The sequence below is a fragment of the Dendrobates tinctorius genome, unplaced genomic scaffold, assembly GCF_039654945.1.
Source record: "Dendrobates tinctorius isolate UK_male_01 unplaced genomic scaffold, ASM3965494v1 ptg000049l, whole genome shotgun sequence".
NCBI lineage: Eukaryota > Metazoa > Chordata > Amphibia > Anura > Dendrobatidae > Dendrobates > Dendrobates tinctorius.
In genome coordinates, this window is record NW_027361717.1 from 27,678,503 (window position 1) to 27,697,426 (window position 18,924).

At 44.4% G+C, this 18,924-nt stretch overlaps 1 protein-coding gene across 3 annotated transcripts in view; it reads left to right on the top strand.

The window, feature by feature from the left end:
• The window catches only part of GK5 (glycerol kinase 5), a 126,428-nt gene that overhangs the window by 54,703 nt on the left and 52,801 nt on the right, over positions 1-18,924 (top strand). For all 3 annotated transcript variants that reach the window (XM_073576595.1, XM_073576596.1, XM_073576594.1), the window contains 6 exons: positions 297-370; positions 457-517; positions 724-850; positions 961-1,065; positions 7,922-8,016; positions 10,449-10,552. In XM_073576595.1, the coding sequence (XP_073432696.1) occupies positions 297-370; positions 457-517; positions 724-850; positions 961-1,065; positions 7,922-8,016; positions 10,449-10,552 (566 nt within the window). The remainder of the gene's footprint in view (positions 1-296; positions 371-456; positions 518-723; positions 851-960; positions 1,066-7,921; positions 8,017-10,448; positions 10,553-18,924) is intronic.

The window sequence follows — 18,924 nt, forward strand, 5'->3', positions numbered from 1 at the left end:
TGTGATGGATCCGTCCCTGGCATCAGTTCTATTATTTTGTTCCTAATATGTAACGGGATGACAGACCATACACAGAGCGAGCCGATGTCTCACCCATGATGGAGGAATATTCCTGGCGCATCCCTCCGAAATACTCGGCACTGTGACCGCAGCCTACACCTTACACAGGCTATGAACCAGTATTGTTCAGTCTGTGCTTTGGGCACATTAAAGTAATATTTTTTTGCCCTCTGGACATTAGTCAAGATTTATCAGATTGATAAGATAATGTGATATTATCTGTTTTTCCGTTGTAGATGAGCTGGAGCTCGTTCCTGTGCTCGCTGCTGTCCATCCCCTTGTCTATTTTCCCTCCCGTGGCGGATACGAGGTAGGGCTCCTCAGGTTTCCTCTAGCTAGTCCACCTCCTTTATGTTGATGAGCTCTGACCTGGACTCTCTTTTCTCACCTCTTTAGTCACAACTTTGGAGAAGTGGATGCCAGCATTTTCGGAGCTCCAATACCTATTCGCGCATTGGTGAGGGAGTTAAAACTTAGTGAACCACTATCCTTATCTCTTAGTTTTCCATTTATCGGAAAACGCTTGTCGTTGCCACCCCTCCCCCCCCCGCACACACATCAGGGTGCAGTTTGGTTTATTTTAAGTAAACTGCAGTCTGGAAAGCGAGGGACAAGGGCTTTCTAAAAACACCTCCTTAAATTGCTAATTTTTCATTTTTACAGGTGGCAGACCAGCAGGCTGGTATGTTTGGTCAGTGCTGTTTCGATGTGGGGGATGTTAAATTGACAATGGGAACTGGAACCTTTCTGACAATCAATACCGGGGTTAATCTGCACACTTCTATAGCAGGTACGGGCACACCGCTACCTGACAGATCGGACTCATTCTATAACCTAATGCAACAAATCTAGTAATCGTGTATGGAAAAGGTAATAATTCTATATATATTTCTCTGAAAGGACTGTACCCACTGGTTGGCTGGAAGATTGGCAACGAGTTGGTGTGTTTAGCAGAGGGTAATGCCTCCGATACAGGGACCGCTATCAAGTGGGCACAAGAGCTGAGTAAGTGCTAAGTAAGTCTGCAGAAATGTTATCAACCCAAATGATTTACGTCTGGTTGAAGCTTTACATTGCCAATAGCACCTTTAGGATTACATTTACTTATAGAAAATTGGTGACATGTTCAATACTTATTTCTCACCCACTGTATACTGTATATCAAAATGGGACCAATGAAAACTACATCTTGCCACACTAAATAATTAAACCCTCACAGAGCAGCTCTACAAACAGAAAAATGAAAAAGTTATGGGTCTCAGATTATGGAAAATGAATTCTTTGAAAAGGTATTTTGTTGTGCAAGAGTAGAGAAACGTAAAAAAATAACGGTGATACCCAATTTATATCAACCCATGCTATAAAGCTGTATGCCACAAAGTGAAACCATAAAAAATACCAAAAATGAATGCAGAATATAGCCACCAAAGCTGTTTTTTTGTATTCTATGGTTTTTTTTCCACAAAAGTAATACAACTATATTACCGTAATTTATCGCCAGAATAAAGTTAATATTTTCCCGTCTCCCATGACGGCACACATGAGAGAGGATCCGCCCAGTCAGGACAGGAACCCTACTGAAGATAAAAGGGCGGTACCTCTCCCTCGCTTCAGTTGGGTTTCCTGTCCTGACAGGGACCCGTGCTGAAGACAGCAGGTCACACTTACCTGCCCCTCTCCCGTGCCGGCGTAGAAGATCAGGCTGGGCTCCTGAGCGCTGGGCGTCGGGATGGAGGAAGCGCCGTCCGCGGGTCCTCCGGGGCTCAGCGTCCGAGCGGGCGCAGGAACAGCACGGCGTGGGTCCTGGGGCTCTGCCGTGGCTGCCGCGCCGCCCTCTCCCCCTCTGCCGGTGATCCCTACTCTGGAGCAGCTCAGAGCGCTGAGGGAGCGGCCGCTTCCGGGTCGCGCTCCTCTGACGTCACGCGCAGGGCACGCTGGGGAAGGGACGTGACGTCGGAGGCGGCGCCGACAATCCAAGATGGCGGCGCCCATGGTGAAGAACGCCGATCGGTGGAGAGAGATCCCGGCGGTATGGCGGGGGGGGGGGGGGGGGAGGGGCTGTGGGGGTAACCGGAGGAGGCGGAGAGGGCAGTGGATCCCCCTTATATAAGGGGGATGACCACAGAAGACGCACTCATGCCCAAGGCTTCAGAATGGAAGTGGGGCAAGACGAGCAGCGTCAGCAGCAGCGTCAGCAGCAGCGTCAGCAGCAAGACCTCTCGCCAGATGCCAGGCCGAGCCGCCAACATACCAGAAGCAGTCGCTCAAATGGTGGGAGCGGCAGTCATAAGCGCAATCGGCATGACTCTGGGACGTCCAGGAGAAACATCACGAGTGCATCTGAGGAGCCTCCGAGATCGGTACCCCTGATTGACAGCGGTGGTGAGTGATCTACGTGAATGTCACCCTTATGGTAATGGGGTTCCATTTTTTCTGTTTGATCACTAGGGGGCGAGGAAGACCAGCAGCAAAACCAAAAATAGGGAATGCGCCCTATGTAAAAACCCGCTGGCAGATCAGTGGCAGAAAGATCTCTGCGCTGACTGTATTAACAGGACTATACAGGAGGAGACCCCTGATTTGGTGACTAGTCTGAAGGAGTTAATACATCAGGAGGTGAAAGGTTCCCTAAAGGCGGCCCTTAAAAAGAAACGAAACCGTAAAAGGAGCTCCGATTCAGAGGCCTCGCCAAAGCAGAAGGGGCGGGATAGATCTTTGTCCCCCTCCACCTCCTCTTCCTCCACGCAGTCCTCAGAATCCTCCTCTGACAACGATATAGGCGGCCGTCCATGTTTTCCAACGGAGGACGTAGAAAAACTGGTCAAGGCCATTAGAGCTACAATGGGCCTTAAAGAAGAAAAAACTCCCAAATCATTAGAGGATGTAATGTTTGGAGGACTAGAGGAAAAGCGAAAGCGCACCTTCCCTGTAAATGATGAAATAAAAGCGCTAATTGACAGGGAATGGAAAAAGACAGAGCGGTCAGGGGGCTTACCTTCCACATCAAAGAGGAGGTACCCCTTTGACCAGAAGGACTCAGAAACCTGGGAAAAAGTCCCAAAAATTGATGGGGCTGTAGCCAGATCCTCAAAAAAGGTATCCCTACCATTAGAAGATTCTGGCGTGTTGAAAGACCCGCTTGATAAGAAGGCAGATGGGTTTCTGAAGCACATCTGGGAAGCTTCAGCAGGGGGATTGAAGCCAGCAATAGCCGGTACCTGTACCGCTCGTGCCCTCATGGTCTGGCTGCAACAAATAGAGGACCAGATCAAGGATAGAGTTCCTAGAGACGAAATCCTAGCTAATCTGACACTGGTGCACGGAGCAGCGGCTTTCCTGGCCGATTCCTCTGCAGACTCCGCAAGATTGACAGCTAGAGCAGCAAGCCTGTCAAATGCGGCAAGACGAGCCCTGTGGCTTAAAGGGTGTCCCGGAGATTTACCCTCTAAGCACAAGTTATGTTCCATTCCATGCGATGGCCAATTCCTCTTCGGGAAAAAACTAGAAGAGATTTTGGAGCATGCGGGGGGATAGGAAGAAAAGCTTTCCCCGATTTCCGGGAGAACCTAAGAAGCAGCCCTTTCGGAGGAGGAGATTTAACAGGGGTCGTCCCCCGGGAGATAGAAAAGGCTGGGACTTTAAAGTAAAAAGAGGATCGGGCTATATGTTTAAAGGGCCCTCCACTTCCTCCAAAAAATCTCCCCAATGACATTGCGCCGGAGGTAGGGGGAAGGCTTTCTCTCTTCCTTTCCGCCTGGGCAAATATCTCCCCCAGTACATGGGTCCTAAATATAATCAATGACGGCTTAAAAATAAAATTCATCCGACCGCCCAGGCATACCTTCATAATAACACCCAGAAGGAAAGCCCAAGAGCAACAGCTGGCCCTGGAGACGGAAGTCTTGGGACTAGTGAAAAAACAAGTCCTACAGGAAGTCCCAGCGCAAGAGGAAGGAAGGGGGTTCTACTCCCCCCTCTTCTTAATACAAAAACCAGACGGCTCTTGGAGAACCATTGTCAACCTGAGGAGACTCAATCAGTGGATAGACAATTGCTCCTTCAAAATGGAGTCAATCAACACGGCCACAAAGATCCTGTTCCAGCATTGCCTCATGGCAGTGATAGACTTAAAAGATGCCTACTATCACATCCCAATCCATCGGGCGTATCAGAGATATTTGAGAGTAGCGCTCTATATCCAGGGGCAGGTGAGACACTACCAGTACGCAGCCCTTCCGTTTGGCCTGTCTACAGCCCCCAGGGTATTCACCAAAGTGATGGCCGAAGTAATGTCCTTTCTGCGATCCAGGGACATAGTGATCGTCCCATACTTAGACGACTTTCTGGTAATAGGGAGGTCGGAATCCCACTGCACACTTCAAGTGAAGGAAGTAATAGCAACTCTAGTAGGACTAGGATGGATAGTAAACATCCCCAAGTCAAGGATAACCCCAGTAAAAGAGCAATCCTTCCTAGGGTTGATATTGGACTCCGAGCAACAACGCTGCCTCCTACCAGAGAGGAAAGTGACCAAGATAAGAGGCCTAGCTCGCACAGCAATACAAAGGCCAAATATGACACTGAGGAACGCAATGTCCCTTTTAGGCTCACTGACATCATGTATACCCGCAGTAACATGGGCGCAGTACCACTTAAGGCAACTACAGTGGGAAGTCCTGTCTGCGCAGAAACAATTAAAAGGGCATTTAGAAGGCAAACTATGTCTCTCAGTGGCTGTAAGAGATTCCATGCTCTGGTGGACTGTAGAAAAGAATCTAACAGCTGGTGTCCCGTGGCAAAAACCAGTCGAGGATATCATTACGACAGACGCGAGTGCCACAGGGTGGGGAGCACACCTGAGATCCCATACAATACAGGGGACCTGGTCCTCACTAGAAAGCGATCAGAATTCAAATGTAAAAGAACTATGGGCAGTGGAAAAAGCCGTGAAACATTTCCTTCCCTTACTTCAGGGCCGCCACACCCGGGTCATGACGGACAATCAGGCAGTAGTAGCCTACATCAATCATCAGGGGGGAACGAGATCTCGGGGCCTCATGCAAATATCAGATCTACTCTTCCAGCTAGCAGAACAACATCTGTTATCCATCGCAGCATTGCACATAAAGGGGGCAGAAAATATACAAGCAGACTTCCTGAGTCGCAGGCATCTAAGACAAGGGGAATGGTCCCTAAACCCCCCCAAGTCTTCCAACAAATAGTTCAGGCCTGGGGCAGACCAGAAATAGACCTGTTCGCTACCGCACACAACCGGAAGGTCAGGAAGTTCTGCTCGCTAAATCCAAGGGAAAACCCCTTCGCAGTAGATGCCCTACAAATACCCTGGAAGTTCATCCTGGCCTATGCATTCCCCCCGATAACAATGATCCCAGTAGTAGTCAGGAAAATCAGGGAGGATCGGGCAAGAATAATTCTTATAGCTCCCTTTTGGCCGAGAAGGCCTTGGTTCTCCCTTCTGAGGCTCATGTCAGTGACAGATCCATGGATACTACCAGAGATTCCAGACCTGCTTTCCCAGGGACCAGTGGTCCACTCTCAGGTGAAGGGCTTCCATCTAGCAGCCTGGAATTTGAGAGGGCGCTACTGAGTCGCCAGGGTTTCTCTCCAGGGTTAGTCTCCACCCTGTTGAAAAGTAGGAAACCAATAACATCCCAAATCTACGGTAGAACGTGGAAAAAGTTCCTAGACTTCCTGGGGGAAACTTTAGGGGATGTAGCTCCAGTGGGACCTATCCTAGAGTTCTTACAGTCGGGGCTGCAACTAGGGTTAGCCACTAACACACTCAAAGTCCAAGTCTCAGCTTTGGGGGCCCTATATAACTGCAATTTAGCAGCCAATAGGTGGGTGTCCCGGTTCATTAAGTCCTGTGGCAGGTCAAGGCCGGTCATTATCCCAAAGGTACCACCCTGGGACCTGAACCTAGTTTTGGAGGCTTTAACCAAAGATCCCTTCGAACCACTACTAGAGCTGTCACCAAAGCTGCTTACACTTAAAACGGTCTTACTGGTAGCCTTAACGTCAGCCCGAAGAGTCAGCGACCTACAAGCTCTGTCTATATGTCCTCCTTATACACAGATCTTGGATGACCGAGTGGTTCTAAGACCAGACCCGGCCTATCTCCCCAAGGTAGTCCAAAAGTTTCATAGGACTCAGGAGATCTCCTTGCCGTCGTTCTGTAACAATCCCAGAAACCCGGGGGAGCAAAAGTTCCATACATTAGATGTAAGAAGAGCCATAATACAATATATGTCAATAACTAGTCAGTGGAGGAAAGATCAGTCCCTTTTTGTAGCCTTTCAGGGTAGTAGAAAGGGGCACGGGGTAGCTAAAAGTACCATTGCCAGATGGATCAGGGAGGCCATTATGTTATCCTACTCCGCAAGTGGCGCTCCGGTTCCAGAAGGCATCAAGGCTCACTCCACCAGAGCCGTGGCTACCTCCTGGGCAGAGAAGGCTGAGGTATCGATTGAGCAAATTTGTAAAGCCGCTACTTGGTCCTCACCTTCCACCTTTTTTAAACACTACCGACTTGATCTGTCTTCCTCTACTGACCTAACCTTTGGTAGAAGGGTGCTGCAAGCGGTGGTCCCTCCCTAAGGTGTCTTATTCTACAAAAGTCTCTCATGTGTGCCGTCATGGGAGACGGGAAAACACCAAGGTTACTTACCGGTAGCCGTTTTTTCCGGAGCCCATGACGGCACCTGTATATTCCCCCCCTTTTCACTCCTTTGGTGTGCACTATAGTTTGGGTGTTTCTTTAGTTAGATATAATGTGGTGATAGTTTTACCATGTGTACTAACCCGGGGGGCCTCTCTTGCTCTGTAAACCAACTGAAGCGAGGGAGAGGTACCGCCCTTTTATCTTCAGTAGGGTTCCTGTCCTGACTGGGCGGATCCTCTCTCATGTGTGCCGTCATGGGCTCCGGAAAAACCGGCTACCGTTAAGTAACCTTGGTGTTTTTGTGCAGCAAATGAAAATGTGAAAAAAAAAAAACTGAATTGTTTTTATTCTGTTTCTCCTCATAAAAGCCTGATGATTGTCCAGCCGCAGCATATTGATGACCTATCCACAAGCCTATCCTATAAAGATGTAGCACCTGTTCTGCAGTACCCAGGAGTGACTGCTACTCATTGAACAGAGCTTGTAAAACAACTGGTCCGTGGTGGGAAGTGCCATGGGTCTGCCCCCACCACCCACTGATCTCATGATGAAGGCCTACCCTATGAATAGGTTATCAGTATGGTTGAACCGGCAATACTTTTAGACACGGAGTAAATGGATGCAGAAATTTCTGCACCATTTCTGCAGCTCTTGGCAGGAAAAATGCAGCCGCAAAAAGTCAGGTTTTTGATGCGTTTTTGCTCTGCGTTTTTGAGTGAGGTTAATGGTGAAAAACGCACGGAGAATTGACACGCTGCAGATTATTTTCTGCACCAAACCTGCAAGTCAAAAATGCTCAACATCAGATTTTTCATTCACTTTGCTGGCATCAGGATTGCTTCAGGTTTTGCCAGCATATCTGCATGGAAAAAATGCACCAAATCTGCAACCTATGCACAAGCCCTTAGAAGTATTATCTAAATGCCAGAATGGTACCACTGCCAAACACAACACATCCATGGCGAAAATAAGAGCTCATACAGATAGGGAAATGAAAAAAAATTAAAGTGATGGTTCCTAAAATGCACCAATTAAAATAAAAAAATCTAAAAAAGAAAAGATGTTTGGTCATTAAGGTTAAATTAGGCCATGTTCTTTTTACGGGGTTAATTAAAAAATGCATTTTGCCATTTCCCCTCGATAGAGATAATCTATTGAATATTTTTCTCCATTCCTCAGATCTTTTCACTGATTTTGCTGACACGGAGTTAATGGCCAGAGATGTCCCAGACTGTGAGGGGATTTACTTTGTACCATCCTTTACAGGCCTGCAGGTGGGTACATGCGGGCAGTAGGTCTGACACTGAAGCACTGACATGTCATTCCAGAATTAGAAGCCACCAACTAGGTCTATTGAATACAATGAGGCAGATCTGCTGGCTCTTCCACAGTCCTCATACCTACATGACTGAAAGCCGGCGGCTCCCTGGATAAATAGAGTTAATTTTCTCCCTGGTGCCGCACTTTCAGTACCATGGCCAGACTTCTAAATAACGCCATTACTCTGCAGATTGACTTTATATCTGCAGGCTGGCAGTGCTATTGGATCTGACAGGGTCCCTTTTTAAAGAAAAACCCATGGTGGATTTGGCTACTGTAAATCATTGCTGTGTACAGACTGTATATCCTATGGTGACTAGCTTCTTTTTAATCATAATGTTGAATATCTAGATTTTTTTCACTCCTTATGTCTCAGTCTTAAGAAATCTTTTCAGACAGACAGAGAGGACTCACATTTCCTAATATTCATGCTCTTTGTTAGTTCAGTAATTTGTTATGAGTTTAGATCTTCTCTAAAGACGCGTTCACACACAGCATTTTTTGGGAAAAACAGCCATAAGAAATTTCGAAGGAATGGCACTATTAAAAGAAGGACTTGTATTTCTCCATCCTACTGGATCTTCTACTGGTTTTAATGTAAAGGGATTTTCTTCTTTTAGAATTCCATTTTCCGGGAAAAGTCTGTTATTAAAATAAAAATAATCCACACTTTGCTCACCGTCCCCAACGCTGAGTCCACCGCTGCTTCTCTTGGGGTCTGACGTTGGCTCAGCGGCTCTTCCCATGCAGCTGTAATACCCCGTTCAGAGCCGCTTAGATCACTGATTGGCTGTTGATGTGACATTAACGCTGCAGCCGATATCGGACACTGGACGTAGCAGCAGAGACTCAGTGGTGGACCTGAGGAAAGTGAATACAACATGGTTTGGGGTTTTTTTTTTTATTACAAGATGCACCATAGGACCAACATTTTTGAAAGGGAACAAGACCTTTTAAGTGGCGCCTGCCTTATTGAACATAGTGTCTCACATACAAACCGTAGGTTATAAAGCGGGACGAGTGGAGCAGACTGATTATGTAGTTTGGTGGGAAAGGATTTAGCATAACTTATTTTACTTAATGCTCTTTATATCCTATGGAGTCCAGTGGGTGGTTCTATGTAATCATTGACAAAATGGTAATCACCAAGTAAGACCGCCCACTGGCCTCCTAGAGCAGGAATTTCAATAAACCTAATAAGTTATTCTGTTTTATTTTTTACAAACCTGTATATCAGTCTGCTGCCCTCTGATGGGTCATCAGGTAGAACATAATGGGGGGGGAAAAAAAAAATACAGTAGGAAATGTGGTTTTCAACTGCTTGTGTCACACTGAGATAGTCTTTGGGTAAAGAAGCCGTCCCTGGAACTGGGACCCTAACTTGCTCTGTCCCAGGGGTAATTTAAAGGTAAAGACGCCTGAGTCTCCGACCTTACTATGCTCCCGTTAAACCCTGATCTGTCCCCTCCCTTACCCCATTAGGTATGGGACAGAAATGAAAGGTAAACCAGACACAAAGACAGATTATGGATAGCAGAAAACCTCTGTTATACAAACACTCTCCAAAGGTAAAGAGGTATATAGGGAAGAATGTGCCAAATGGGAATCTGACAATGAGGAAAGCATACACCCAAAAACAGCACGCAACAAACTCCAGTAGAAAGACCATCTCCAACTCAGCACTTCGTCTCCAATTAGCTAGGAAGCAAATCTTGCACTGGCAAGGAAGGGAAAGTTTGGCCAGGTTTTAATAGGAAGAGGTAATGACCAGACCAGAAGCAGCTGAAAATGGAGCAGCATAGAAAGGGTTGTTAACCTCTGCAGCACCAAATGAAACCAAATCCATTTAATATGGGACACAAACACACAGGCTAAATCGAACATCTGCGATTCACACAATACATAGTGATCTTCTAACCCAAGATCTCCCAGGAGGATGTGACACATTCATGATCGCTTGTTTCCCATTTTTATTTTCTTTCTTTATTTTATTTTTTGTATTCTATGTGTATTGTAGATCGATGTCAGGACAATGACTCAAGCACGATCATTTTTTTAATGTACCACAGTCATGAATATGGGCTTATTATACTTCTTCCATATGGAGGTATACAATGCTCTGTGGTTTAGGTCACGCTGTTTACCAACCCTGGTCTCCAGCACATTCTCCATGGTGTCCATTATATGTGAGCGTCTGTATTATATGCATATACATCTCTGGACACAGAGATAATGCATATAGTCTGTACTGTCTGCTTGTAACGTGTCTTATTTTCTCCCTCCCTGCTGCCGGTACATGTATGTAAGTGTCTCTCTATTACTATATTATGAAAGGCAGTGGCAGGGAGCATGATTTTCATGCTAAATGCTGTCTGTGTGTATTTAGGCTCCAGTGAATGATCCATATGCGTGTGCCTCCTTCATGGGATTGAAGCCTTCTACCACAAAGTGCCACCTAGTACGAGCCATACTGGAGTCTGTAGCTTTTAGGTAAATATTACATTTATTTTTAATTTTTAATAATGTGTATTAATTAAATTTGAACATGCAACCAAGAATGGTATCAGATATTAACATTGATTAATGGTGCTAAATGCGCCCAAAACAGGCGGCTGGTGACTATTAAATTGTAATTCCAACTTTAAAGGTGTATTCTTGAATTGTCTCTTGAGCAGCTCACAACTCTGCAGTCTCCTTCACGTTTTCTGGCAGGGTGGGCCCTCCTCTTTGAGTGACGGCTCTGGTAAATAGTAGACCCTTAGTATTAGTAGAACTATCAAGCTCGGCACAAGTTCTGCTGTAACACATTCACCTGTGTTTTTTTTCTGAAGTCACTGTATACACCCATAGAGATGACAGGGCATTTGAAAAAGCACACAGCTCAGGACAGCGAGAGCCGTGCTAAGGAGATCTGCTGTAGGAGAAGCCAATGTGGAAAGCTGATGATTTTGACATTTATAAAAGCAGCTTATCAGGAACAGAGAGGAAGAGGATGGATGAGACCAGTAACTGCTGTATAGAAATTGGTCTAAAGAGAGCTGATTGGGATGTTAGGTGTTAATTTTCTTGTAATGTAAATACTGCACATACTTGGCCTGGCCAGGGTTTGGGCAGGCACTGGTTGCCGAGCTCTAAGGGAACCAGCTCTACACTATGTAAGATAAAAGCTCTCACAGCAGATAGTAAAAACAAGTCAGCTGCTACATTGCTTAGTTTCATGCTGTCTAACTAAAGCAATTTAATAATTTGAAAAAACCTCTTTAAACATTATTTTAATTTTGTTTTAAAAAACAGCAGAAAAAAGGCAAAGATATTTACCTGACAAGTCCTCCAAACAAATGCACTTACAGGATGCAGTGGACCCATTTAACACAGGTGCAAAAATGCAGATGAGACAACCACTCACAACCTGCCAATCCATGAAGGGGGTGGTTGTTTGTCATATTAATGCACAAAAAAGGTCTGTTTGCAGTGCTGTTCGCACACAGGCGATGCAGAGCATCTGGCTTAAAGCCTGTTGGTGATGCCCATACTATTAGATTGGGTGGGCTGCCCAGTGCTATCCAAAATACATCCCATGTGAGCAGACACCACAGTTTACAGAGCCAAATGGGCCCAACTGCACCCTGAAAAATGTAGTGCAAAAAACACATAAAAATAGGTGAGGTATTAGTTGATATTATGGCCAAAATATGCAAGCTCACAACCCGTGTCACAGGTCCTCACGCTTGCGAGTCCCATCACTAATTCTATCACTAAGCAGCAAAAAGAGGACTTAAAGATCCTCAAAAAAATTTAAAAACCATCAATGTTAGTGCATTTGTTTGGAGGCCTGGGCAGGTAAACATCTCTGCCTTTTTTCTGCTGGTTTTTCAATTTTTTGTACCAGGTGATCTCTCATTGTTCTAGATACTGGAATGTTGAAGGCCAGTATAGCTTTATGCATTATACTAAATTGTGTGTCTGTTCAAACTTTACTCAAAATATTTTTCCGTACTGCCTGCCAACCTGCTAGTATTTTTTCCCCAATTTTATCACTTTGTTTAACCCAGGATCTAAATGTTTGCTCTATGTCCATTTTCCCATGGATGACTTTTAAACCTCTCTATATTTTGGATATATTGTGTGTGCCTGCTCAGTCAAATAATAGATTATCCATCGCATTCCTTCTCGCTTCTTCCCTCACATGTATCAAATCTGTCATAATTGTTCCTTTTATTTGTCCAAATTGTAGGCATTCCTGTTCACTTACCGTAGCTTGAATTTTGATATTATCTCTTCCCTACTCTGCCACCTATTTTCTTCTTCATGCAGTAGATTAGCAATTTTGTGGATCCCTTTCACCCTCCATTCCTGAAATAGTTTGTTCTCTGCTGTTTGTTGTAACTATGGGTTTCCCCATATGGGTAAATCTCTCGAGATTCTCCATGATAATTTGAATTTCTCCTAAGTTCCTTCCATGTGGCTATTGTGTCTTGGTACACTATTGAATTTTTAATTTTTTTAGGCATTAGGCTTAGTGGCATGTGCAATAAGGCGACTAAGTTCCACAGGTATGCATACAATTTTTCCAGGGCCATAGACAACCCATTAGTGCCTTTAAACCAATCTACTATGTGACGGGAAATGAACGCTAGATTATATTCTCTTAGGTGTGACAAGTTTACCCCCTTTTCCTTGGATGTCATCAGTTTACTCAGTTTTATACGGGGTCTTTAACCTCTCCAGATAAATTTTGTAATAGCTGGATATATTTTTCCAACGTCCGCATGCTTTAGGAGAAAAGGGATGGTCTGTAATGGATACATGTGTTTTGAGAAACTCGTGATTTTTCAAAAGGTGAATCCTGCCCAAAAGACTCAAAGGCAAATTTTGCCACCTTTCTAATTCCTGTTGGATTTTGGAGATAACTGGAGGAAAGTTTAAATTATATATTGTCTCTGGTTTTCGACACAGCTTGATACCCAAATATGTTATTTGTGTTTTGGATATCCGAACACCGCATATTTCCTTTTCTACCATATTACGTCTGCCTTTATCTGTTGAGTGGAGAATGTCACATTTTCTTTTATTTAGAGTGAATCCCAAAAACCTACCAAAGTTTTCCATAAGATCTACAAGCCCTGGCAGATCTCTTGCCGCCTCAGCCATATAGAGTATTATATCACCTGCAAGGTATGAAGCCATAAGCTTCATGTCCCCTATTGATATCCCTTCAAATACTTCATGTTGTTATTATTATTATTTATTGTTATAGCGCCATTTATTCCATGGCGCTTTACATGTAAGGGGGGGTATACATAATAAAAACAAGTACAATAATGTTAATACAAGTCATAACTGGTACAGGAGGAGAGAGGACCCTGCCCGCGAAGGCTCACAATCTACAAGGGATGGGTGAGAATACAGTAGGCGAGGGTAGAGCTGGTCATGCAGCGGTTTGGTCGATCGGTGGTTACTGCAGGTTATAGGCTTGTCGGAAGAGGTGGGTCTTCAGGCTCTTTTTGAAGGTTTCGATGGTAGGTGAGAGTCTGATATGTTGTGGTAGAGAGTTCCAGAGTAGGGGTGATGAGCGAGAGAAATCTTGTATGCGATTGTGAGAAGAGGAGATAAGAGGGGAGTAGAGAAGGAGATCTTGTGAGGATCGGAGGTTGCGTGCAGGAAAGAACCGGGAGACGAGGTCACAGATGTATGGAGAAGACAGGTTGTGGATGGCTTTGTATGTCATGATTAGGGTTTTGTACTGGAGTCTCTGGGCAATGGGGAGCCAGTGAAGGGATTGACAGAGGGGAGAAGCTGGGGAATAGCGGGGGGACAGGTGGATTAGTCGGGCAGCAGAGTTTAGAATAGATTGGAGGGGTGCGAGAGGTTCGAGGGGAGGCCACAGAGCAGGAGGTTGCAGTAGTCAAGGCGAGAGATGATGAGGGCATGGACCAGGGGTTTTGCAGATTTTTGGTTGAGGAATGAACGGATTCGTGAAATATTTTTGAGTTGAAGTCGGCAGGAAGTGGAAAGGGCTTGGATATGTGGTTTGAAGGAGAGATCAGCGTCAAGGATTACCCCGAGGCAGCAAGCTTGTGGGACTGGGGAGTGTGGTCAGCCATTTACTGTAATGGATAGGTTCGTTGGGGGGGGTCACGTGAGACGGGGAAAAGATGATGAATTCTGTTTTGTCCATGTTAAGTTTCAGAAATCTAGCGGAGAAGAAGAATTAAATAGTGGACAGACATTGAGGGATTCTGGTTAGTAGGGAGGTGATATCTGGTCCAGAGACGTAGATCTGTGTGTCATCAGCATAGAGATGATACTGAAAGCCATGAGATTCTATGAGCTGTCCCAGGCCAAAGGTGTAAATGGAGAAGAGCAGGGGTCCTAGAACTGAACCTTGTGGGACTCCGACAGATAGGGGGCAAGGTGAGGAGGTGGTGTGTGAGTGGGAGACGCTGAATGTCCGGTCTGTTAGGTATGATGAGATCCAGGATAGGGCCAAGTCTGTGATGCCAAGGGATGAGAGGGTCTGTAATAATAGGGAATGGTCCACTGTGTCAAAGGCAGCCAGCAGGTCCAGGAGGAGGAGGACAGAGTATTCTATGTATTGCCCCAGGGGATCTAGTGCCAGGTCAAATATAAGCAGGGACAAAGGACATCCCTGGCGTGTTCCCTGTTCAAGTGGGAAATTTGCCGAAAGATGACCCGAGGTTTGAATTCTTGCTGCGGGGGTTAGCATACAGAGCTTTTATAAAATTTCTGCAATTCCCCACCAGCCCAGTTTTGTCCAAAACTTGTCCTACCCCATCCCACTTCACCTTATCAAAAGATTTCTCTGCATCTAGTGTAACCAGAGCCGGCTTACTTCGACTGTTTTCTCTTTTATTTATTACATCTATGGCTAACAGTGTACGTCTTTCATTTGTGACCGCACTCCTACCTTTCACAAATCCCACCTGTGCCGGTGTTACTAAGGTTGGGAGTATCTCTGCTAGGCTGTTTGCCATGAGTTTGGATATTTTTTAATATCCTGATTTATCAAGGATATAGGTCTATATGATGCTGGGTCCTCCACATTTTTCCCTTCCTTTGGTATTAGGCTAATATGAGCCACATTAGTGCTTGCCAATAGATCGCCCCCCTGTAACAATTCATTATACCATACAAAGTAGGGTTTTTTGTTGGGGCTTGGCTTTTAAAACAAATCGTCCGTGAACCCATCCGGTCCATGTGCTTTTCCAGCTGGCAATCCCCCAGTGGTACTCCTCAATTCTTCCTCTGTGACATTAGACTTGTTAATATTTTTTAGAAAGTACCCACCCCTGTTTGTGCCCTCGACCTCCTCCAAATATAAATTAGCTTAAAACTCCGGCATGGTTGAGTTTATTTCCCTGTGATTATCTACCATTAAGCCTTCTCTAGTCTTAAGCTTTAATATATTAGTCTTTCCTTTCCTGCCCTTTGCCAAATTTGCTAATAGCTTTCCTGCCTTATCTCCTTATCTTCTCAACTCAATTTCCATTTGCATCTTTCTAAATAATTCTCTTTTTTCCGCCCATATGTCAAAATCTCTTTTGGCCTCTCTCCATTCTTCTCTAGCTTCTGTTGTTTTTTTGTTGTTGAAAGCGCAAACACTTCTCCCTTAATTTCCTACTAAATTCCTCATATTTAGTTTTTGTTTTTTTTAATGTATGCACATACCCTATTAGTTTCCCTCTCAAGACCACCATTCCCACTTCCCAGTATGTCTGTGGTTTCAGATCAACTGTCGAATTGTGGTAAGAATACTCCTCCCACTATCGTTGTGCTCATGTAAATTTAGAGATATCGGCACATTTTCCGAAATAACGATTTCCTCAATTTTCGGCTTTTTGCATGTGTCTAGTAGTCCTCCGCTCACCAATATATAGTCAATTCTCAACCAAATTTGATGTGGGTGGGAAAAGTGCGTAATTCTAGTTCATTAGATGATTTCATTCTCCAAACATCCGATATATCGGTGTCCTCTATTAACTCTGCCAATAGAGTTGGTTTCTATCTTCGTGTTAGGGTTGGAATTAGGGTTAGGATTGGAATTAGGGTAAGGGTTGGGATTAGGATTAGGGGTGTGTGAGGTTAGGGTTGGAGCTAGAATTGAGGGTTTTCCACTATTTAGGCACATCAGGGGGTCTCCAAACGCGACATGGCGCCACCATTTATTCCAGCCAATTTTGCGTTCAAAAAGTCAAGTGTCTCTCCCTCCCTTCTGAGCCCTGACGTGTGCCCAAACAGTGGTTTACTCCAACATATGGGGCGTCAGCATACTCAGGACAAATTGCACATCAACTTTGGGGGTCTAGTTTCTCCTGTTACCCTTGGGAAAATAAAAAAAAAAATGGGGGCTAAAAAAAAAAAAAAAAAATTGTGGAAAAAAAATGATTTTTTATTTTCACAGCTCTGCGTTATAAACTGCTGTGAAGCACTTGGGGGTTCAAAGTGCTCACCACACATCTAGATAAGCTCCTTGGGGGGGTCTAGGTTCCAAAATGGGTTCAATTGTGGGGGGTTTCTACTGTTTAGGCACATCAGGGGCTCTGCAAACGCAACATGACGCCCGCCGAACATTCCATCAAAGTTTGCAATCCAAAATAGCGCTCCATCCCTTCCGAGCTCTCCCATGCGCCCAAACAGTGGTCCCCCCCCACATATGGGGTATCAGTGTACTCAGGACAAATTGCACAACAACTTTTGTGGTCCAATTTCTCCTGTTACCCTTGTGAAAATAAAAAATAGCGGGCTAAAAAAAAAAAAAAAATCATTCTTGAGGAAAAAAATGATTTTTTTTTTTATTTTCACTGCTCTGCGTTATAAACTTCTGTGAAGCACTGTGGGGTTCACAGTTATCAACACACATCTAAATAAGTTCCTTAAGGGGTCTAGTTTCCAAAATGGTGCCACTTGTGGGGGGTTTTCATTGTTTAGGCACATCAGGGGCTCTCCAAACGCGACATGGCGTCCAATCTCAATTCCAGCTAATTCTGCATTGAAAAAGTCAAATAGCGCTCCCTCCTCCCTTCTAAGCTCTGCCGTGCGTCCAAACAGTGGTTTACCCCCACATATCTGGTATGGGCGTATTCAGGAACAATTGCACAACAACTGGGGTCCAATTTCTCCTGTTACCCTTGTAAAAATAAAAATTTGAGGGCGAAAAGATCATTTTTGTGGAAAAAAAATTTTTATTTTCACGGCTCTACATTATAAACTTCTGTGAAGCACTTGGAGATTCAAAGTGCTCACCACACATCTATATAAGTTCCTTAAGGGGTCTAGTTTCCAAAATGGGGTCACTTGTTGGGCGTTTCCACTGTTTAGGCACATCAGGGGCTCTCCAAATGCAACATGGCGTCCGATCTCAATTCCAGCCAATTCTGTATTGAAAAAGTCAAACAGCGCTCCTTCTGTTCCAAGCCCTGCCGTGCGCCCAAACAGTGGTTTACCCCCACATATGTTGTATCGTCGTATTCAGGAGAAATTGCACAACAAATTTTGTGGTTCATTTTCTCTTTTTACACTTGTGAAAATAAAAAAATTGGTTCTGAAATAAAATGTTTGTAAAAAAAAAGTTAGATGTTAATTTTTTTCCTTCCACATTGCTTCAGTTCCTGTGGAGCACGTAAAGGGTTAATAAACTTCTTGAATGTGGTTTTGAGCACCTTGAGGGGTGCAGTTTCTAGAATGGTGTCACTTTTGGGTATTTTCTGTCATATTGACCTCTCAAAGTGACTTCAAATGTGATGTGGTCCCTAAAAAAGTGTTTGTAAATTTTATTGTAAAAATGAGAAATCGCTGGTCGACTTTTAACACTTATAACTTCCTAACAAAAAAAAAAAGTTGGTTCCAAAATTGTGCTACCGTAAAGCAGACATGTGGGAAATGTTATTTATTAAGTATTTTTTGTGACATCTCTCTCTCTGATTTAAGGGCATAAAAATTATAAGTTTGAAAATTCAAAATTTTAAAAATTTTCGCCATATTTGTTTTTTTCATAAATAAACGCAAGTCATATTGAAGAAATTTTACCACTAACATGAAGTAAAATATGTCACAAAAAACTCAGAATCAGCAGGATCCGTTAAAGCGTTCCAGAGTTATTAACTCATAAAGTGACAGTGGTCAGAATTGTAAAAATTGGCCTTGTCATTAAGCTGCAAATTGGCTCCGTCACTAAGGGTTTAAGTGATCACCCCCTCAAGTGAATATAAACAGGAGAGCTCTTGGGCTGCCAGTCTTATTAAAGTGGATTTATTCCCTCCAGAGTGCATTACTTATCTGCTTCAATGTCCACTTCCTGGAGTTTCTTGTGATACCGGGGCAATTTTTGTGTTTGGGTCTGTGGGCTCATGCTCCGGTTGTCAGATTCCTCTTCTCTCTCTGTACTTTGTTCTGCTCTTCTCCCCTGTTGCGGTGATTTCCTGGCCTTTGTTTCATCTTGTCCGTTTTTCCCCAGCTGCTTCAGTACGTATTCTTCTGTGTCTTTCATATTTTGAATGTTTTTTTGTTGAGTCATCTGTGTACCATATTTTCAGCATGGCCGGATGTAGTAATTGGAACTGTATATGGTTTTTAAAGTAGTCTGGAACAACATTCACTGAACATTCTGCACCTTTTATTCACCTCCACAGAATAGTCATTGAAAATGATAATTTTGTGTCCTTGAAAAGTGAATGCCCTCTGCGGCGTCTGAACGCATGCAGTATGTTCTCCTTATCTTTAAAGTCCAAGTACTTGGCTATTGCTTGCCTTGGTCTCTGGTTTGTCTCTGGCGTACTGTTCGGTCTTTGAGGGCCTATTCTGTGTGCCCTTTCTGCCCTCCTTTGAGAAGCTATTCCCAGAAC